Genomic DNA, 23,836 nt, shown 5'->3' with positions numbered 1-23,836 from the left:
GCAAACCTACTGCCTGCCTCATAGCCCCCACCCAGCAGGTCACTCAGAAGTCACTGTAAGTGACCCACCCAATCCAGAAGGCTGTTCACTTGCCAGCACCGCTGACGGCTGGTTTCCACTCTGGTCAGTTTCGCAGAAAAGAGCAGCTTCCACTGTGAAGCAGGGTGTTTTCACTTCTGCTGCCCATCCTTACCGGAAACGTCAAGGGAAACCAAAAGGCCTTTTCTCAACCCTTTTCTGATGACACCTTCCCACCCACAATACTCACATGCTCAAGAGCTTTGGGTCCACGTGGTTTTGTTTCCCTTATGCTAAGTGGCTCAAAACACCTTGGGATTCTTTCTCTTTTGAGGGTATTTGTACTCAGTTTATCGGCTTTACTCTGGTTTTGTCTCTCTCTTCATTGTCCCTGGCAGTTGCCACTTCTCACTCCCTTCAGCAGCCTCCCTCCCAACATCTAGTCTAGGAAATCAGCTGTGATTAGGGACCTGGGGGAAGTCACAGAAGATGGAACTAAGACACAGAGAGGCTATATAATTTGCCCAAGGAGATCAGCTTCAAGCCCCAAAAGGGTGTAGCAAGTCCCTCTGCTTAAATCTTTTACTAAACTAGTTAACTTTTTATTGATTATGGTTATAAACAAATGAGGTATCAAAATACATACAAGGACACACATCAACTCTAAGATGTTGATTAACTCCACTTTATTGTTTCTATTTATTTTATTTATATTAAAAAATTAAGAACCTCTGCAGTCAATATAGCAAAATGTTACTGGGTTTTAAATCCAGAATATAGAAGTGTTAAGTGTGACATTACTCATACTTATTTGTATGTTCACAAGACAAAATGATTTGAAAGTCTCTCTCCCCTCCCCCTACTCACTACTGGCTCTCACCTGAGCTCCCAGACCACACATCTAACAGCCTTTCATTTTACCCACAGCTGAACTCATCACTTTTCCCCCAGAACTCCCTCTGCAGCTTTCCCTCCTAAGAGAACAGCATTTACCTCATTAATCCACCAAGAAACCTGGGCCTTACTCCATCCTACTCTCACAGACATCATTCATCCTTTCATTTTTACCATCTAAACATGTCTTCAATCTGTTTGCTTTTTCACACTGACCGCCCCACTGCTCAGGTGGAAGCCACCAACACTGCCCACCTGGACTCAAGAGTCTCCCAAGTGGCCCCCCAGCCACTCTTCCCTATGTGAGACAAATGGGATTTTGTCACTTCTGTGCTTTTAAGACTCTTTACAAACCCACTGTTCTTATAAGAAACTCCAAGTTCTTCAGCTGGTGAAGGTCTTTGCCATGAAACTGTCAGCTCAGGGAGGGCAGGAACGCCCTCTCCCCCTCGGACCTGCCCTCTACCACAGCGCCTGACTAGGGAGGACCTGCTGAGCTACACCAGCCTGTATTTTAACCCTGGTCTTGAGTTCTTAGCAAACTGCTTCAGTTATCCATACAAATCCCAGGTAGATTAGAAAGATTTTAGATGTTTAGCCAGACTATTGATTTGGGGATTTTGCACTAGCAACCTGCAAGTAAGTGTTCTAATGATTCTGTCTTCTTAAAACCACACCCAGATTTAAGTAGTATTTGTGGAATGCCTTCATAGTAAAAGGACTTTACTTTCACAGACTTCATATTTTATAACATGAACAACCTGGACAGGCTCACAAATGGAACCATCTCACAAGTGACATAAGACAGGTGAGAGGCATAAAGCAACAGGTCACAAAGATGATAAGAGCAAAGTTGTTTCTCCAACCCCCCAAAAATTCCTGAAAGGACCGAAAATTCTGAATTTTGAATGTAAAAGACTATCATATAAAGAAATAAAATAAATAACCCTCCTCATCAGGGTTTCTTGATCTGACTCCAGAGTTTTTAGCAGGCCATAATGAATCCTAGCTAGCACAGAAAAATCAGATGGACTAGTGGTGAGTAAGTTCCAGGAAAACGGCAGTAATTCCTCCACTTGGAAGAGGGCACACACTCACCTGTCGAAGGTGAATGTAAACTGCATTCTGGAGAAATTTGGAAACTTCCAGGCTCCACTTCTGGATGGCAAGGACACGGACAGCTTGGATGCACACTTCTAACTCAGTCACTGGCATTCCTACACTGCAGGGGAAAAAGGAAGCCCTCAGTCAAGAACAGAGATATTCCTGTCATGTCCTGCAGGCGGTGCCTCAGGGACTCAGTGCCCTGCAGCAGCCCAGCCCCAGGTGAGGACCCGCAGCATGGACCACCCATGCAGGAAAGGCAATGTACTTGACAAAGCCCATCCCTGATGGGGGCAAGAGGGGCTGGTGGGGTTGAGTGAACCTATAAATGCTCACAGAAATTCATTGCTCACCTGTATTCATTCAAGTGATACAACCAACAGTAGCAGGCTATTTGAAAAAAATTCAATTGTCAATGGAAACTTTACCATTCCTTCCCACTTGTCCCTTGCACTCTGAGACAAGCTTAGGCTCTCTCACACCTGCAGCTCTGATGTAATAGTTGTGAATTCATTTTACTTTGCTGTGAAAGTCCTAGCTCCCCGTGTCACTGTGTCTGTCCCCTCTTAACACAGTTGGATGTCTTCCTGGATTTCTCCCTGACTTCCTTGCTCCTGCTCCTCAGATCCTAAGATAAAGGACAAGTGAAGACACGTGACCAGAGAAGGCACTGTGGACATGACCAAAGTCCTCAGTGGCCCCCTGGGTGAGTGCCGCCCACCCCTCACCTTCAGTTCTCAAGGTTGTGCCCAAGGTGACATCCAGCCAGGAGAGTGGCCTGGGCCACTTAAAAGCTGTGTGGCTGGGCTCAGGGAAAGGTGCAGGAGCTGGTTCCGGATCCAGGCCCCTCCCCACCTCTGATCTCCTCTCTCCCGAGGCTCCGCTGCCAAGCCCTCAGGTTCCCTGTTCTTCTACCCTTCTCTTATATTCCTAACCCTTTTCCTTTTCCTTTTTTTCCCTAATTATCCCCAGCTGGAGTGATTTTTCAATCAGAGTATCTGAAAAAATTTCCTACAGCTGAAAAAGAGGTCTCCAGAGGTTAACGACCATATGCTGATGCCTGAAGAGAGCCCCAGACTGGGGGAACCCTCACCAACACTCACAGGGCATCAGGCATGCTGTGGGGTTGACCACCTCCAACAAGAGTTTGCTGAGACCCCAAGGCCTGCACAGCATCCCTGCTCACAAAAATGCATTTGGCCCACTTACTGGTTATTAAGAAGCAAAAATACATAATTGTTCATATTTCTTACTGAAATTATTTATGAGATGCAAAAAGAAATTGTAATAGGAAAGAACAAATCTGACTCCACATTAGATCTGTTCCTTTGGCTTCAAACCTGTGCCCTGTTTTCTAGGCTCAGACTTGCTAGCTCTGCACTTTTTGTAAAAGAAAGTTGCCTTTAGCCTGAAATATCCAGGAGAGCCTATTCTCAAGGCTCTCACCTTTAAGGATATTAACACATTTGCACTTATATAAATGTAACAAGTTGCAGAATAGAAAATAACATTTGTTTTGTTGGAGGTTTTACAAGGGCACCATGATTTGACCCACATGGACAGCTGCAAGAAAAAGGATTCCAAGAACAAACAATTCCTACAGCAAGAAGTTTGTAATAACCAGCCACAGCCCCTCCCCTTTTTAGTATAAAAGGAGCCTGAATTCTGACTTGGGGAAGATGATTCTAAAGGACATCAGTCTGCCATCTTATGGGTCTGCCAGCTTTTCAAATAAAGTCACTATTATTTGCTCCAACACCTCATCTCCCAATTTATTGGCCTGTCATGCAGCGAGCCAAATGAGTTTGGACTCGGTAACAAAATGACTGCATTGGAGGTAGTATGTCTCCACTGTTTCCTCGTTTGCAATATGTAGCATGCACATCATTTATGATTTAGTGCAAATAATTCATCAAAGGCAACCACAAAAAGAACCTATACTTACCTATCAACACTGAAGTCACAATCTATCAATTTTATATGCCGTTTAACAACACAACCAAAAAAACCTACCACAGGGACTTGATTCCATGGAAATAAAATTATTTCTACTCCTTCAAAACTTTTTTTTATAGTTTATTTTGTTTTGCTTATTGAAAGGAAAATAAAAGTCAAATCATTTTATTTCACGTATTTTGGTTTTAGCTACATATTTTAAATACTACAAAGAGATTTAAATTGCAATAAAAAATTGTTCATGTATAAAGTTATATACACAATAAATGAGGATTAGGAAAGGAATGGACATTTACTAAAAATCCACTACACATCCAGTCTTTTACATGCATATCCTGGAATATAAGCTCTATGATCCAGGGGCACCCACCCCCATTCTCACTGCCGAGTCCCTTAGTAATCAACTACCAAGGCACCAGCATAGAACCATGTGATCAGTATTTTAGGAATAAATGAGGGAATTAGCTCATTCAATTCTAAAACAAAAACCCTAAAATAAATACTGAACTTATTTACAGATAAAAAAAATTTGACCCAAAAAAGTAAAGTTTCTTCCCCAAGGTCACAAATCTACCAACTGATAAAGGCAGGGTTTGAACTCAGCTCTGCCTGATTCTAAAAACTAAGGTGGAAATCCCATTCCACTTGGGAGGGTCCAGCAGCACAGCCTATCACCCTATCTTTGTTCAGATCTAGCCTTAGACAGCCTGATACAGCACTCCATTCCTATGGAACTCAAGGGCAAATGATAACAATAAGGATTTTATATCCAGTAGTTTTCTTAGGTCTCATTTATAAAGTATCAGCAGGTCAGCAGAAAAACTCTGGGAAATATGAGTGGGTCCAGAGCTTTTTGCTGATTAGAAACTCAATCTATCAGGACAGAGTGACCTTCCCATGAGAGGCCACATGGACATAAACTAAAGGCAGGTGGGCAATGAAAACCGGGAAGACCCTGGAACTCAAGTAAGAAGGATCCCTGCCATCCCCCACCATGTTGCCTCTTCATCCCCATGGACACGAAGACAGAAGACCCAGATTCTTGTCCAAGTTACACTATCATGGATTCTCACCCATAAAAAGTTATGACTCTATGCTGTTTTAAGTGCTTTCCAACTCAAATATGATGACATCAATATCTCAGGAGAATGTCTATGTCTCCACTTCCTCTTTTCTAATAGGAGAATATTCCTATGTCCACAAAGCAGAAATCCAATAAAAAAACATGCATGGAGCCAGGCAAAATTCTGCTTAAGAGTCTTTGCTCTCACGCACAGTGAATGAAAACTCAGAAAAGGTGGTCCTTCTCCCTAAGCAACTGAGAGGTAGCCTGGTTGTGTGTGTGTGTGTGTGTGTGTGTGTGTGTGTGTGTGTGTGTGTTTGTGTGTGTGTGTGTGTAAATCAAATACAATCAAGTCTGTGATGTGTACAGATTTTTTTTATGTCACTGTCATTTCACGCAGATGAGTCAACCTTTAAAGTAATTTGAATCTAGTGTTCTCAGAAAGTCTCAGGCTCTTTTGGTGGAGGAGGGGAAGGAAAGGAGGAAAGAGGTAAATGAAACAAAGAAGTAAGAATACTGCTAGAGAAAGGCAAGACATTCATTTTGTTCCTTCTTGCATCATATACAATTTAGGAACTGGCTTTCCTCTGATGTCGAGCACTGAATTGCAGAAGAGACAATAGCCCATTTCTCATTGAGCTTGTCACTGTACGTGGCATTTTATAGACACAAATCATTTAACCTGATTAAACACTCTAGCAGCAGGCCGTAATTCTTCTATTTCGAAAGACAAGAAAACAGGAGTTCAAAGAGGGTATATAACTTGACAATAGTCAGAGGACCAGTAAACAGGAGAGGATGGATTCAAACTCATCTGTGACTGCAGAGTCTGCTCTTCCCACTCCCAGGACTGGAAAACCCTTAACACACAGGCTCCCTGCTCCCCTGCTGTGTTCCTGGTACCAAGCAATTCCCATGGCAATGGTTTCCAGTTTTCAATGACACAGTGCTCTGTGCAGCCAATGACTTTGATTGGATATTATCTACCTGCCATGCTCACCAGGCTTCACCATAAAGGCAGGAAAACTGGCTTTCAAGTGCATTCAAAACCACCCCTGGTCTAAACTGGGCTCTTCTGGGGCTTCTCCACTCCAAAGGCAGCCATGAAACTGCTCAAAATTTCTACATGAGCCACACTACCTCTCTCCATCTGTCTCCCCACCTATACTACTTAGCTGGGACCATTTTGATAAACTTGGAAACAAATTTTTAAAAACGAAAAGAAAGGGCTCTGGAACAAGTACTTAATACTTTCAATTTTAAATGACCAGTTACAAAGTGAGTATTTACAAAATGAAACTGCTTTTCTAGGTGTCAGTTTTAAGCAGTTAAAAAATATTACAGCAAAAAAAATCTCACTTACACAATTAACAAAAACATAAACAATAATTTGGAATAAACTCAAAAGTAATGCCCGTGTTCTAAATGGAGAAAACTCCAGGACTGTACTGAAGGGTAAAGTAAGAGGTGTAAATGTAGAGACATCAACATATTGCATGGAGGAAAGCAATTTTGTAATGATATAAGTTCTCCTAAAAATAATTCAAAACTTACTAAAAAAAAAATCCCATGAAAACTCCAATCTGATTTTTTTTAAACTTGAACAAAATGTTTTAGAATTCTTCAGGAATAATACAGTCAAAATACTAGCCAAGAAAATTTGGGATAGAAGAAAATAATCCAACTAAAAGAAATCACACTCTTAGATATTAAATAATTTTTTATAATATGTAAGATATGGTACTGGAGTAAGAAAGGAAGATTGACAGAAAGGAAATATGAGCTCAAAAAGAGACGTGTACATTAAGTATTTTGTACAAGTGGGATTTCAAATCAACGAGAAAAGTATGAATTCAATAATTGTCCTGGGACAATCAGAGAATCACCTGGAAAAAATAAATTCTATTCCTGTCTTAATGACCACAAGATAAATTACAGATAGTTATGTAAATATTAAAAAATACTAACAGCCAATACAACTCTTTGCTTATATTAACTCAACTTCACTATAAGAAGTACTATTATCATCTCCATCTTAGAGATTAAAAAACCTACAGAAGAGATTTATTCATTATAAGAAAGTATTTCTAAGAATAATACCAAAGATAAAACCCATAAGGAAGAGATTTACTATCTTAAGAATATTTTGGGCCAGAACCAAAATAAAAAATCTCCTGAACAAAATGAAAGGCAATCAATGTCAAGAAAAAGATTTGTGATACATGTTGATGAAGACAAGAAGTTAATGTTCATAACATACAAAGAGCTGTCACAAAGCAACAAGATGCTTCCTCACTTAAATACGTGCAAAGGACAAAAGGGATCATTCATTTTAAAAAAGTCAAATGGCTACTGAATGAAAAATGCTCAATACCTCACTGGTCATCAAATGTAAACTAAAACAATGAAAAAGAACTTTTGCTCATCATATTAGCAAATATTTTTAAAGATAAACTACCTAGTGTCAAAGAACAAACTGTGAGCGAACTTTTTGGAATATTAAATGTCAATGGATATGTAAACTCTGAAAAACGTACATAAACACTGACTCAACTACACTTCTAGAAATCATTTCCTTTGAAAAAAAATCAATCCAAAAAGATGTACCCATCAGGGCATTTACACAGCACTGTTTAAAATGGCGGGAAGAAAAGCTGAAGTGAAATCATATCCAGTGATAGAGAATTGGTTACATAAATAATTCTACATCTTTTCATTCCCCACTGGAGAAGGAATTTCTAGAGTCACTTGAAAGGAACCTGTGATGAGTGTAAATGTCACATCCATGGACTAAATTTCCAGAAGCCTTAACTAAAGGAATACTCATACAAGATCACAGAAATGTCTATACAGAAGGATGTCAGTCAAACATCCTTTCTGATAGTGGAAAATAGAGAAAACCTAAGTGTCCACCAAGACAACGATGTGGTAAATCACAGTGTGCTGCGGGCTCTGAGGGAGCCGACATTTCACGGTGGTCCAAAGCCTTGTCCACAGAACTCTCACACCAAAGTTGTCCGTGAACAAGAGACCACACCCACACATCAGGAGACCCCTCCACTCTATCTGAAAGGATCGGGCGGAACTGTAGTGGTAGGATATCTATGACATACCACTGAGTGAATAAAGCGAGCTGCAGAAGAACATATAGTATAGTCTCATTTTTCAATAAAGCATATATACACACACGTATACACAGATTTCTCATATATGTGTATATATATATATATGTATGTCATAGGTATAAAGGTCATGAAATATATACACCAAGCTTTCAACAAATTTTACTCCCAGGAAATAAGGGGAGGGGAGGTAGGGGCCTTATTTTTTTTTTTTAGATGATTTGCTCCCAAAACTTATTTTTTTTTAAATTTTTTATTGATTTATAATCATTTTACAATGTTGTGTTAAATTCCAATGTTCAGGAAAATTTTTCAGTCATTCATAGACATATACACACTCATTGTCACATTTTCTTCTCTGTGAGTTATCATAATATTTTGTGAATATTTCCCTGTGCTACACAGTGTTATCTTGTTTATCTATTCTACAATTTTGAAATCCCAGACTATCCCTTCCCACCCTCCACCCCCTGGTAACCACAAGTCTGTATTCTCTGTCTGTGAGTCTATTTCTGTCCTATATTTATGCTTTGGTTTTGTTTGTTTGTTTGTTTCTGTTTTTGTTTTTTTAGATTCCACATATGAGCGACATCATATGATATTTTTCTTTCTCTTTCTGGCTTAGTTCACTTAGAATGACATTCTCCAGGAGCATCCATGTTGCTGCAAATGGCATTATGTTGTCGGTTTTTATGGCTGAGTAGTATTCCATTGTATAAATATACCACTTTTCTTTATCCATTCACCTGTTGATGGACATTTAAGCTGTTTCCATGTTTTGGCTATTGTAAATAGTGCTGCTATGAACATTGGGGTGCAGGTGTCATCCTGAAGTAGACTTCCTTCTGGATACAAGCCCAGGAGTGGGATTCCTGGGTCATAGGGTAAGTCTATTCCTAGGCTTTGAGGAATCTCCACAGTTTTCCATAGTGGCTGCACCAAACTGCATTCCCACAAGCAGTGTAGGAGGGTTCCCCTTTCTCCACAGCCTCTCCAGCATTTGTCATTTGTGGATTTTTGAATGACGGCCATTCTTACTGATGTGAGGTGATACCTCATTGTAGTTTTGATTTGCATTTCTCTGACAATTAGTGATATTGAGCACTTTTCCATGTGCTTTTTGATCATTTGTATGTCTTCCTTGGAGAATTGCTTGTTTAGGTCTTCTGACCATTTTTGGATTGGGTTGTTTATTTTTTTCTTATTGAGTCGTATGAGCTGCTTATATATTCTGGAGATCAAGCCTTTGTCAGTTTCACTTGCAAAAATTTTCTCCCATTCCGTAGGTTTTCTTCTTGTTTTACTTCTGGTTTCCTTTGCTGTGCAGAAGCTTGTAAGTTTCATTAGGTCCCATTTGTTTATTCTTGCTTTTATTTCTTCTAGGAGAAAATTTTTGAAATGTATGTCAGATAATGTTTTGCCTATGTTTTCCTCTAGGAGGTTTATTGTATCTTGCCTTATGTTTAAGTCTTTAATCCATTTTGAGTTCATTTTTGTATATGGTGTAAGGGAGTGTTCTAGCTTCATTGTTTTAAATGCTGCTGTCCAGTTTTCCCAACACCATTTGCTGAAGAGACTGTCTTTATTTCATTGTATATTCTTGCCTCCTTTGTCGAAGATGAGTTGACCAAAATTTTGTGGGTTCATTTCTGGGCTCTCTATTCTGTTCCATTGGTCTATATGCCTGTTTCTGTACCAATACCATGCTGTCTTGATGACTGTAGCTCTATAGTATACTCTGAAGTCTGGGAGAGTTATTCTTGCAGCTTATTTCTTTCTCTTTACTAATGCTTTGGCAATTCTAGGTCTTTGATGGTTCCATATGAATTTTATTATGATTTGTTCTAGTTCTGTGAAATATGTCCTGGGTAATTGGATAGGGATTGAATTAAATATGTAGATAGCCTTGGGCAGAGTGTCCATTTTAACAATATTAATTCTTCCAATCCAAGAGCATGGGATATCTTTCCATTTTTTAAAGTCTTCTTTAATTTCCTTAATCAATTGTTTATAGTTTTCTGTGTATAATTCTTTCACCTTCTTGGTTAGATTTATTCCCAGATATTTTATTACTTTGGGTGCTATTTTAAAGGGGATTGTTTCTTTACTTTCTCCTTCTGTGGATTTATCGTTAGTGTAAAGAAATGCAACTGATTTTTTCACGTTAATTTTGTAACCTGCTACATTGCTGAATTCGTCAATCAGCTTTAGTAGCTTTTGTGTGGACCTTTTAGGGTTTTCTATATATAGTAACATGTCATCTGCATATAATGACACTTTTACCCCTTCTTTTCCAATTTGGATCCCTTTTATTTCTTTCTCTTGCCTGACTGCTATGCCTAGGAATTCCAGGACTATGTTGAATAGGAGTGGTGATACTGGGCATCCTTGTCTTGTCCCAGATTTTAGTAGGAAGCTTTTGAGTTTTTCACTGTTGAGTACTATGCTGGCTGTAGGTGTGTCATATATAGCTTCTATGATGTTGAGATATGTTGCCTCTATACCCACATTGGTGAGAGTTTTTATCATAAATGGGTGTTGAATTTTATCAAATGCTTTTTCTGCATCGATTGAGATGATCATATGGTTTTTGTCCTTTCTCTTGTTAATGTGATGTATTACACTGATTGATTTGCATATGTTGAACCAGCCTTGTTTCCCTGGGATGAACCCCACTTGATCATGATGTAGAATCTTTCTTATGTGTTGTTGGATTCTATTTGCTAAAATTTTGGTGAGGATTTTGGCGTCTATGTTCATCAGTGTTATTGGCCTATAATTCTCTTTTTTTGTAGTGTCTTTGCCTTGTTTTGGTATCAGGGTGATGGTGGCTTCATAAAACGAGTTTGGGAGTATTCCCTCCTTTTCAATCGTCTGGAAGAATTTGAGAAGTACTGGTATGATTTCTTCTTTGTATGTTTCGTAGAATTCCCCGGTGAAGCCGTCCGGTCCTGGATTTTTATTTGTAGGGAGGTTTTTAATTGCTATTTCTATTTCCTTTCTAGTGATCGGATTGTTCAAGTGTTCAGATTCTTCTTGATTCAGTTTTGTTGGACAGTATGTTTCCAGAAACTTGTCCAACTCCTCTAGGTTATCCAGTTTGGTTCCATAAAGTTTTTCATTATATTCTCGTATGATATTCTCTATTTCTATTTTGTTTGTTGTAATTTCTCCATTTTCCTTTCTTATTTTGCTAATTTGTGCTCTCCCTTTTTTCTTCTTTGTGAGTTTGGCCAGAGTTTTGTCGATTTTATTTACTTTTTCAAAAAACCAGCTTTTGGTTTGGTTGATTTTTTCTATGATCTTGTTAATCTCTATTGTATTTAATTCCTCTCAGATCTTTATTATTTCCTTCCTTCTGCTGCTTTTTGGGGCTTTTTGTTCTTCTTTTTCTAATTCATTCGGGTGGTGGGTTAAATTGTTTATTTGAGATTGTTCTTCTTTTTTGAGGAAAGCCTGTATCACTATAAACTTCCCTCAGAGCACTGCCTTTGCTGTGTCCTATAGGTTTTGAGTGGTTGTGCTTTCATTATCATTTGCCTCAAGGTATTTTTTAATTTCAGCTTTGATTTCCTCATTGATCCATTGTTTTTTCAATAACATATTGTTTAATCTCCATGCTTTCCTTTTTTCTCCTTTGTTTCTCTGTTGTTGATTTCCAGTTTCATGGCATTGTGGGCAGTAAAGATGCTTGAGATAATTTCTATCTTCTTAAGATTGTTGAGGTTTCTTTTGTGCCCATGTACGTGATCCATCCTGGAAAATGTTCCAAATGCACTTGAAAAGAATGTATATCCTATTTTTGGGGGGTGTAATGCTCTGAAAATATCCACCAAATCTAGTTTTTTCTATTGTAGTATTTAATTTCTCTGTTGCCTTGTTTATTTTCTGTCTGGAAGATCTGTCTAGTGATGTTAATGCAGTGTTAAAATCTCCAACTATGATTGTAATCCCATCAATATCCCCCATTATCTCTGTTAGTAATTCTTGTATGTACTTAGGTGCTCCTATATTGGGTGCATATTTATTAACGTGTGTAATATCCTCATCTAGTATCACTCCTTTAATCATTATAAAATGTCCTTTTTTATCTTTCTTTATGGCCTTTGTTTTAAAGTCTATTTTGTCTGAAATCAGTACTGCAACACCTGCTTTTATGGCTTTTCCATTTGCATGGAATATAATTTTCCATCCTTTCTCTCTCAATCTGTATGTGTCCTTCTCCCTAAAGTGGGTCTCTTGTATGCAGCATATTGAAGGTTCTTGCTTTATTATCCAGTCGGCCACTCTGTGTCTTTTGACTGGAGCATTTAGTCCATTAACATTTACAGTAATTAATGATAGATGTGTGTTTATTGCCATTTTGAACTTATCTTTGCAGTTGAATTAGTATATCCTCTTTGCTCCTTTCTTCTTCCTTTTCTCGTTTGGTAATTTTCCTTTGTATTATCATGGATTTTATTTAATTTCTGTGACTCCTTTTTAAATTTTTGGCTTCTGGTTACCCTTTTTTGTAAATCTGTCAACCCATTACTATAACTGTTTTTATTGAACTGATAGTAACATGATCTCAAACCCATCCTAATTTTAAAAAATGTTAAAAAGGAAAGAAAAAATATTCTATATTTCCCTGCCTCCCTCTCCCACTCTCAGTGATTTGTATGTCTTCTTTTATAATTTCATGTTTACTTTATTTGTAATTCATGAGTTATCACCTTTCCAGTTGTGTGTTTCTCATTTCTGTAGCATCCTTCTGCTTTTCTATTTAGAATAGCCCTTTCAATATTTGTTTTAGCATGGGTTTAGTGTTGCTAAACTCCTGCAGATTTTTTTTGTCTGTGAAACTCTTTTTTTCTCCTTCTATCCTCAAGGATAGCCTTGCTGGATAAAGGATCCTAGGCTGCATCTTTTTTTCATTTAGGGCTTTGAATATATATCCCCACTCCCTTCTGGCCAGTACTTTTTGTGTAGAGAAATCATCTGAGAGCCTTATTGGGGTTCCCTTGTAACTTACTATTTGCTTTTCTCTTGCTGCCTTTAGAATCATTTCTTTATCCTTGACACTGGCCATCTTGATTATGATATGTCTTGGTGTGGGTCTATTTGGGTTCTTCCTGTCTGGGACCCTCTGAGCTTCCTGTACTTGGATATCTGATTCCTTCTTGAAGTTTGGGGAATTTTCAGTCATGATTTCTTCAAAAACCTTTTCAATCCCCTTTGATCATTCTTCTCCTTCTGGGACCCCTATTATGTGAAGATTGGGATGCTTTATATTATCCCCTAGGTCCCTTATGCTATTTTCATTATTTTTTGTTTGCTTCTCTTGTAGTTCTTCTGAAAGGGTGCTTTCTATTGTCCTGTCTTCTAGATCACTAATTCGTTCCTCTGCATTATCTAGTCGACTTTGCACAGCTATTAGATCATTCCTCATCTCTGTCAATGTGTTTACCCATTCTACTTGGCTCTTCTTTATAGCTTCAATTTCATTTTTGACATATTTTATATCTCTAAACACTATCTCTTTTAATTCCTTCAGCAATTCAATCACTCCTTTTTTGAAATCTTGATCTAGTAGGCTATCGATTTTTATTTCATTGATCTTTCTTTCAGGGGATTTCTCTTGTTCTTTTAATTGGGAAAGGTTTTTCTGCTTCTTCATCTTGCTCATACCTCTTTGGAACTGTGATTTATGGAGTATCAGTTGTTTATTTTGGTCCTTAAGGATTTTATCTATCTCATGCCTATTTAGGAATAGAACTTAGGAAAAAAAGAAAAAAAATAAGAGAGAGAAAGAATTTTAAAAGAAGAGAGAAAGAGGGTTTGAAATCAGTGTATAATGAATAATAGAAGAGTGAGTTGAAGCAGAGTATTAATCGGGTTGTGACATCCTTTTAAAACCTTTACAAAAAAAGGGGGGGAGATGAATAGATGTATTTGAAACCTGTGTGTAATCAAGAGCTGGACATCAAAACCCAAGAGAAATAGAAATGATTTAAGAAGCAATGATTAAGAGAGTAATAGAAAATAGAACAGGTAAAAACAGATTTAAAAAAAAAGGGGGGGGTTTTGTCGGTGTTCTCCTGGAGTCTGTGTGCTTTTAATGTGTAGTCTTTCTGTCTTCATCCTCTTTTGGGAGCTCAGCTTGCTGTTTTCAGAGGCCCTCTATTGGCGCCCTCTTCTGTGCTGCTCCCAGCACCTGTCGGCAAGCAGATGGCGCCTCCTCCTAACACTAGGTCAGGTGCAGCTCACTGTTGTGGGCGGGCGGGTCTCTGCCCCTCTGGATGCCACAGTCAGTTGTTGAAGTCTGGCCCGGTAGGAGGGCGGGTCGTGCCCCCTCCCAGCACCTCGGTCAGGGGCTGTTTTCCTGCCCAAAAGGTGGGGTGGCCGCTCTCCCTCTACCTGCGCCACCGGTAGTTCCACTGTCTGTGCGGCTGCATGCTCTGTCCTGTTCGGCGCTCCGCAGGTGGGCTCGGGGAAGACCGAGGGACAACCTTGTCCCTGCTCCAAGCCAGAACCCATCTCCTTGTTTTTCTTTGTGGAGGAAGTTCTGAGTGACCAGAATGGAAGGATCCTATCTGTCCCGGGCTGCAGGCCTGTCTCAGTCTGGCCTCTGAGGCTGCTAAGCCCCTCGGTGGGGATGCAGGTTTTGCCCCCACCCCCACCTGAGTGCTAAGCGTGGAGTATATGACAGCTGTGCCTGAGCCCCGCCTCTCTTCCCCTGAAAAGTTTCTGTGGGTTTTCAGAGGTGGGGGTGTGCACCCTTCCCCCGAGAGCACATCAACCTTGCTGTTTTATGGAGGGCCCAGGTTGTTCTGCCCTGTGCCCCCCAGCCAAGGCACTCAGCCCCTTGCTTTCCCCGGAGCTGCCTCCGTGCTGCCATTTCCGTCCTCCGCCAGGGTTGTGCATCCTGGCCCTGCCTGCCACTGCCAGCCCACGTCTCAGGCTGGGTGTCAGGGGGACGCTCTGTGCCCGTTTAACTTAGTTCTGTTAGTCAAGGGCTGCTCTGTACAGATCCAAGCCTGGGAGGCTCCCCCTCCATCCCGCTGGCCTCTCAGTTGGAGAGGGGAGACCCAGCGAGCGAGCGCCAGTCCTCCTTTGCCGCTCCCTCCCCGCGGGACCTGTCCCGCGCTGCTTTGCCTTTTGTTCTTCCTTTTTTCCTTTTCTCCTACCAGATTTTTGGCGTCTTTATCTTTTGAAGAGGGCGATGTTCTGTCGGAGTTCTGCAGGTGCTCTGGTTGGCTGAGTGGGTCTGTTGATATGGGTCTTGGTGTATGTGTGGGAGAGGGTGACCTGCGAGCGTCCTTCTAGTCTGCCATCTTCTCCCTGAGCAGTATTTCTATATTATCTTTTCCCTTGTGAAATGAACAACAAAGTCTGTTGTCAGAATTCTGTCCCTACAATGACTCACGAGCACCGTATCCTAATAAAACTGCTGGACAGCAAGGCACTATCCAGACACTGTGACCAAAGGAAATGAAACACAAGGAAGACAATGACCCTATTCTGGAACGCTTATAATCTACGTCAACACTGGTTTTTTTATTTGATTGGTTAGCAAAATAAAATCAATTGAGTACTCTCTGAGCATTCTGTAATTCATGACTCTGTTTTTATTGTCATGAGCAGGAAAGTCTTAAGCATGACTTTTTTAAGTCAATTAGCAACAATCTTCACTTGATGGTGAGTAATAGAAAAATTAACTGACAGCAGTGCTTCTGCCTACATGAGACCTAAAATAAACCTACACTGAGCTCTGTAAGGAAAATGAGGAGATGAGATCCCCAATGAGAAAAAATCTAACAAGAAATCAAAAAAGTAAAGACTTTTTTATTAAGGACTCTGGGAAAGAGTAGAGCATGGTAGTGAAGAGCACAGATGCTGGGGACAAACATGTGATTCTGAACTTCCACAGCACCACCAAGTAGCTGTGACACTGATAAGACAGTGAACATTTCTGCATCTCAGTCTCCTCATCCATAGACCAGGGACAACAACAGCACCTATCTCCTAGAATGGTCCTAAGAATTAAGTTATTTTATATATAAAAGTTTATATAAAATACCTCAGATCTTAACTATGACCCCAAAAGCACAAGGAACAAAGAAAACAGAGATAAACTGGAGTTCATCAAAATTTAAAACTTTGCTTCAAAGGACACCATCCAGAAAGTGAAAAAATAACACACAGGAGAAAATTTTTTTTTTCAAATCATTTATATGATAAGGAATTTGTATCTCCAAGATAAAACAACAACAACTACAACTCAAAAATAATAAGACAACTCAATTAAAAAATGAATAAAGTATCTGAAAAGATATTTTTCAAGGAATATATACAAATGGCCAATAAACACAATGAAAAGATGTTCCATATCATTAGCTGTAAGGGAAATCATATCAAAACCACAAGGAGAAACCGCTTCACACTAACTACAATAGGTTATAATCAAAAAAGGAGTAACAAGCACTAATGAGGATACAGAGGAAGTGGTGCGCTCAGCCCTTGCTGGTGAGAATGTAACATAGCATGGCCACATTGGAAAACAACCTGGTGGATCCTCAGAGAGGTGAACATTTGGTTTCTGAGTGACCCAGCAATTCTGCTTCCTGGGCACACATGTAAGAGAACTGAAAATATATGTCCATGTAAAAACTCCTACAGGAATGTTCACGGTGCCGTTAGTCATCATAGCTAAAAAGCAGAAACAACCCAAATGCCTATCACTTGATGAATGGGTAAACAGAGAGTGGCCCATCCATACAGTGGCATATTATTCAGCAATAGCAAAGCATGGAGTACTGACAAAGGCCACAACTTTGACAAAACTTGAAAACGTTACTCAGTGTGAAAGAAGTCAGTCACAAAAGACAGTTCCATTTATATGAAATGGCTTGATTTTCAGGAAATGTCCAGCACAGACAAATCCACAGAGAGAGAAGAGTGGTTGCTGGGACTGGGGGAGGATGGGGAAGATGGGAATGACTGCTAATGGGTATGGGGCTTCCTGTTGGGGTGATGAAAATGTTCTAAGTTTGACTGGGATGCACAATTCTGGGCATAGAGTAAAAACCACTGTACATTTTAATGGGTGAATTGTATTAAAACTGTTAAGAATAAAAGCACTTTGGGCCAGTACCTTCCCATAATAAATGCAAAATGCTAACTTTTATTACAGGAAGAAGAAACTACCCTCAACATGAAAGCAGGAGATCAGCAAATGTGAGTTAATTGAAATCAGACAAGAGCATTTCACTTGAAACAGTTGCTGAGTGTACACGAAATATTCAGAAATGACAAGGAAAATCCGTTTGACATCACGAAGAAGCATTCTGCTTCAAATGCAGATCAAGGATTCGGCAAGCCCAACTGCTAGAAATGACCAGAGAAGAAACCTGGTTCTTAAAATAAGCACCAGAGCCAACGAGGAGACTGTGGTGAGGAAAGCAGGTGGCAGAAAATCTGGAACAGTTTACTACAAATAATTTCTCCACTGAAAATTCAAAAATAAGATGAAAGTGATGCGATGCTATGCTGGCTTCACATGAACAGGCTTCCTCCAGAGCTCAGCAGTTTTGTAAACCCGAATGAGAGGCTCAGGAGAATCAGCATGGCTCCTGGGAGTCCCCAGGTGACTGCCAACCAGCACGCTGACCACCATCACATCTGCCAGGGTTGAATTGCAGAGAAGAAGAGACCAACTTCTGAAAGACACAGGAAATGTTGACAAGGGAAGAAAAGTCTGCTGTCAGTCCTGGGACAGAGGCCCTGTGAGCAGAGGCCAGAAGGCTGCAGGTGAACTGGTGTGGCCCTGGGGCAGGAAGGGACTACGGGGGAGAAGGTCTCAATTCTCTCCTCTCTGTCCCTTGGGTAGGAGAGATAAAGCCTGCATCCTTCTCATCTGGAACTGTGGGTTTTAGCTGGCAGAATTCCCACCGAGACATAATGAATTACTCAAGACTGGAAAAAGTCAAGAGAGCAAGAGGGAGTCGGGAGCCAACTCCAGGAGCCTCTCAAATTCTCCCACATTTATTGTGTATAATCAAAGGAAAAAGTCACTTACAACTGTGTGATGGTATGCAGGAACTTAGGGAAAGACAGGATGAGACAGAGATTGTAGAATCCACAATGAGTATAAAGGCTTAGTTTATCTTTAGGGAAGTCATAGGGTGAGGGGAAAAAGATATATTCTTTAGATACATTAATTACAAAACAGGCCACTGGACCAGCCAGGTCCTTCTTTTGGGGATAATAGAGTATCTAACAGCATGCAAGCCCAGTGTTTATAGCTGAGGGCCTGGGTCATTGCTTTGAAACAAGCAGAGTGCTATCTAAAACCTCAACTATGCAAGCAAAGCATTGTCTTTGCTTTTTAAGGCAAGGAGACAGGAGTGAGGATGCACAGGCGCCTGCTTGCAAAGCAGTTACTAAGCACATTTTTTCTTCTTAAAGTTGACAGGCGGCTGGGGTCTGTTACAATTTGCTAACCCAATCATGGGCTCCCACATGGAACCATTATGGAGGACACCCTGGGATGACAATCCTGGCTCTGGGACTTTTCCTGCCAGCTTCAGCCACTCCCGCAGGGTCTAGACACATCCCTGAATAATGATCCCACAGAACCACCCACACTCTTACTCCTGGCTCTTGAAACTTAATTTTAGCTCTACACAACTTAACATAGAAAAGTTTCAGAAATAAAAGATATATTCTTTTTATATCTCATTATAAGACTGATTTTTCTGACTGCTCTAAGCTTCTTCTACTTGGTAAAGCACCTAATTCTCCTGCAGGTGAATTCAGTACTCTCCATTGGGCCTAACTAGCCAGTTTGGGCTCGCTAACTTCTATTGGTCAAATACCGATAGATCTAATTGATTTCATTGTTCATCAATTTCAGCCAGGAAGTGAGGTAGTGTCACTCTGTTCCTCAGCCCACCCTCAACTCTTTTCTCATCAGCAACTCAGGTCTCCTGAAAACAAAACAAAGCATTTGTTTCCCTTCCTGTACACTTTCCACAAACCCAACAAGAAACATCAGCCTAGAGAAAGAATTCAACACAAATGTTGAAACAAAAATCTACAAACCTGAAACAACTCCGTCTCAGAATCATGATACACAATGACATGAAAGCAAGGGTGTCGGTCACAACGCATGCATAAGCCTGAACACCTGATTTCTATTCTTCAAAGAAAGGAAGGTTTTCATATTTTTTATTATCACTCTTTGTCATTGTTTCTGATTAAGCCAAAAAATAATAGATAGAGCTCATTATGAAACAATTAAGCACCACAATAAGAGACATTTTGCTGTATTAATTACAGAAGGCATTCAGAGGGGATAGGAAAACCCACCTCTGTAAAAAATGCAAAATTTCTTCCCCTGTTAAGAACACGTATACAAAATGCAACAGAGAATTCAAAATCATGTGGAGAGACGCAAAAGCCACAGAGTCAGAGCAAAGTCATTACTATGAGTCAATTCACAATTCACTGGACAAGCATGCTCAATGCATTTGAAGGATTTTAAAGGCAGACTGCAAACCATTCACTTAATCATCTGCAGGCTAGAGGAAGAATTTCCCTCTTTAACAGACAACAGAAATCAATAGGATGCCCCACCAAACAAGGACCAAACAACAATCAGGTTTTTAACAGTTCTGATAAATCAGCATGTTCTAAAGATCAAAATCCAGAAATTTTAACCATTCATTCACACCACCATGAAACAAGCACTTAAAAAAAAAAAATAAGCCAAAGAAACTAAGTGCATAGATCATGGACCTGGATCAATGAGAACTTCTACTACTGGAAGAAAGAACAGGCTATAGTCTTATTTGAAAAATAAAACGACTTTTAAAGATAACTGCTAGAACACATTTCATCACTCACATTGCCTTGAAAAATCTGAGGCACTTGTATCTGATCAGAAAAGCAATTCTGAGTAATAGTATGTTACAATTCAGTGCCAGTGTGCTTTAGAAGAAAAGAGAAAAGCTACTGTTTCTCATATCCTGCACAAATTGTAAAGTGCCTCCATGTCTCTTTCCCCTCCCACTTTCTAAGCTCATGCTCCCCAACCCTTCTGAAACAAGTATGAGAATCTCTTATTCCCACCAATATGCCAAATGACAAAAGAATATCAACTTACTTGTGGAAATATATGCCTACAGCTTGAATTGGAGGAGAAAGGTATCAGAAGGCTATATGGAACTTATTTCTACCTTCCTGAAATCACACACACAAACATGTTCACACAGACACAGACACATACACACTGAATTACTGGGCAATTCACAAGCTTAGTGCTTCCAACTTCTAGAAGATAATTTTATAGTTAGTTTAAAATACAAAACTGTCAGCTTTTGAAATCCTTGATCTTCTGCTAAACCATCCAAATATCAATGAGACCCAATTAGCCTTCTTTGTAGAATGTAATTTTCCATGATGGCAAAACAGACCCTAAGAAATACTGGATCCAGGACTCGTGTTTATCACTAGCTATGATCATTTTTAAACACGTTAAAAGATTCAGAAAGGTATGTCCCAACAACATATATTCTTATTGAAATAGCATTCGTGTTCAATTGTCTATACAGAGACTAGGTCCCATGATGGTGTTTAAGAGCTATTTTGCGTATTGCAATGTCTATTTTGAAGTGCAGACAAGGAGGGTGGGTATAGCTCAGTGGTAGAGCACCTGCTTAGCATGCACCAGGTCCTGGCTTCAATCCCCAATCCCCAGTACCTCCAAAAAAATAAATAAAAATAAATGCTTATTTAAAAAATAAGAATAAAGTTATAAAAAATAAATGCAGACTAAAAACCACTGCAGTCTAGGAGCCATGATTTTAAAAAACAAAAAAACGAAAAACAAGTGTTTCTATCAAATATTGACTATATGCCAAACACAGTGGCAACAACAAATCACACCTGACAACCATCACGTGTGACTCTCAGCAACCCTACAAAGTAGACATGGATGAGAAACCCTGTACTGTGGATAAGGAGATGGAGATCGGAGGAGCCGGGGATGCTAACCATCCTGCTCCCCATGACACCACGTCAGCCCAGGATGAACGCTGACAGAGCTGCATTGAGGGGACACCCAGCTGCATGGAACCCTGGGGGACTGGGGTGTCCCAGAAAACACTCAAGACTGTTCAGTGAAAAACCAGCTCAAATATATTACATTGTGCCACATCTTTTAAACAGGGAACATGAGTGAGACCTTATAGATGCCTCCGTGTCCTTTCTGCCATCATCAATTATTTGCCCTCTCAGCATGACCAGTGATGGACTGGACCCCATATGAAGTGCACTCAGATGGCAGAGCTTTTAAAGCTGTTTTATTAAGCTTGTAAGACTCTGTCAATGCCTCACACAAGTGGTCATCCATCACTTTTCACCAGTGTGGATGTACCACCTGAAACAACCCCTTTCTGCCTTTTAAAAATCCCTTCATCTAATCCAGTCTTCTCAACAGTGAAGAAGCAGCTTAACCACAGACAGTGGACAGCTTTTCACCAAACGGACTCAAAGAGTCCATCGGACTACCTGGAAGCCCTTTTCATCTATTAAATCCACTTGCAGGTACTTCATCATTTTCTGATTGGTAGAGTTGGCCTCTGACTGTCTGGCCTACTCAGAGAGCTCCTGGACTCACGTGCGGGGCTGGGAGAGGACGCTGCTGTCTGGAGAAATCAGTGAGGAAGGGGGACATTCTCCAGCCAGGTCTGCATGGGTAGAAGTGCCACAACGTGCTCAGAAATTATACCATCAGCATCCCTGGGCTCCAATGGACTGGTCTCACATTAACCAAACTGATGCAAGAAAACCAGAAGATTAACTTCTTAATGTAACAGGAGACATGAAACTATGAACCAGACTGAAATATCAGAGTTCAAACATCAGTGCGTTTTCTCCTCAACAGCCCAATAATGGGCAGGCAGTCACATGGCAAGCATGGACAGAAGCAATGCAGGAAGGGTTTCTAGATTCACTCAATGTTATACGAACAGTCCTGCTGCCTAGAAAACAATGCCAATCACAGTGCACTCTCCTGGACAGTGGCTGAGGCTCAACTGTGAGCACCTGTATAACTTTCCTTCCCCTGTCCTTTCTGGGCTAACTGATGTACAGAGTTACAGAGATCCAGGAATGCAGATACCTCTAAACACCCAAAGCCCATCTCTGGGAGCCTGGAAACCAGACAGCCAGGGTTTACATCCCAGCTCTGCCACTTACTAGCTCTGTGACCTTGGCCAACTTACTTACCCTCTGTGTGCCTCAATTTCCACACTGTAAAACTGGGATAACAATCAAACCTTCTTTACTCATTTGTTGTGAAGATTGAAGGATTCATTTCTGTAAAATGCTCAGAAAAGAATGTAGCACATTTTTGGTGTTCAACAAATGTTAACTTAATATTAAAGTGATTTACAAATCTCCCTTCTAATCATCTTCTGTGTTTCCCGGCTAGACTAAGTCCTAAAGGAAATCCTTATTTCTCCTTTTATAAACTCTTGGGGAGCACCCTTCTGTTCCATCCCACCACCTCTTTAAACTGCGGGAGGGGATACCTCCTCCCCACTCCTCTGGGCCATGCAGAGTGCTTCTCCCTTCATACCCCTGACCCCTGGCCCATGGCTATTCCTCCTCACACTAGCAGAGTGAGGTATGAATCCGGGAGACAAGCAGGGCGTGTGAAAACCTTCTTTTCCCTCCAGTGTTGTTCACCCTCGGGAAGCACCCAGGATGCTCAGATCCATGGAAGTACATCCCTGTGCAGAATGGGGCAGATCCTCTCAAGGGAAGGCCTGCTGTGGCCCAGAGCTACCTTGGACTGGGTGAGTCTCTAGTTCTGGGACACAGTATCATGACACCCATTTTCCCACAGCCCTGAAGTTCATGGAGAACGTGGCTTCCTCAGTAATAATGGAGAAATTTATCGCCTGCTTGCTCTTCTGTGTCATCTCTCAGCTGGCTGCTGGAGAAAACATGTGTATAAGTATTGGGTCCCCTTAAGCCCCAACGTATATGAAGTAACAAAAAATTCTGTGGCTTAACATTTGTTAAGGGGACTGTGTAATGGTCCTGACTCTGCTGATGCTAAATTATGAGTATAGGAATTATGGAACCTCCTCAAATATCTTTCATCATAAAACCAGCTTTTCTTATTTTCCTGTTTCTTAGAAATTGCCAAAGACTAAAAAATGATGGCTTCATACAAAACAGGAGCTAAAGTTTATGAGCCCTCTTGACATACCCACTGTGCTAAACACTTTCCATAATTTCTAATATTGAAATTCTATGAAGAAGATATGCGCATCTCTATCTCACAGATGAGGGAAAAACTCAGAACTGACTCAGGTTCATGTGGCTCAGTGGCAGCACATGCACGCAAACCCAAGTCAAGAAACTACAGCCCTTCCTATATATGCCAAATCACCTCCCACCAATTAACACACAGCGGTGGGTTCAATACTCAGGGAACTCAATACACTTTTCAGTTTTAAGGTGCTCCAGAGGCTGCTTCTAGCTGTTTTATAAAATCCTGGCTCACTGGTTTCTAACACTGGAAGAAAAGTCCGATTTTGCCATTGTTTGCACAGCAAGTCTGAAATGTTCACAGTGAGATGACAGAATAAAAATAAGATCTAAGTAGAATAATTTTTCCAGG

At 40.4% G+C, this 23,836-nt stretch overlaps 1 protein-coding gene across 1 annotated transcript in view; it reads right to left on the bottom strand.

Annotated features, from left to right (window-relative positions):
* LOC123615329 (uncharacterized) overlaps nucleotides 1-23,836 on the bottom strand; it is an 86,304-nt gene that overhangs the window by 25,304 nt on the left and 37,164 nt on the right. Inside the window, exon 7 of the mRNA XM_074358977.1 lies at nucleotides 2,011-2,134. Coding sequence (XP_074215078.1) covers nucleotides 2,011-2,134 — 124 coding nt within the window. The remainder of the gene's footprint in view (nucleotides 1-2,010; nucleotides 2,135-23,836) is intronic.

The sequence above is a fragment of the Camelus bactrianus genome, chromosome X (genome assembly GCF_048773025.1).
Source record: "Camelus bactrianus isolate YW-2024 breed Bactrian camel chromosome X, ASM4877302v1, whole genome shotgun sequence".
Lineage (NCBI taxonomy): Eukaryota > Metazoa > Chordata > Mammalia > Artiodactyla > Camelidae > Camelus > Camelus bactrianus.
The sequence above is the reverse complement of the archived record's forward strand: the minus strand, read 5'-3'. Positions and strand labels throughout refer to the sequence as shown.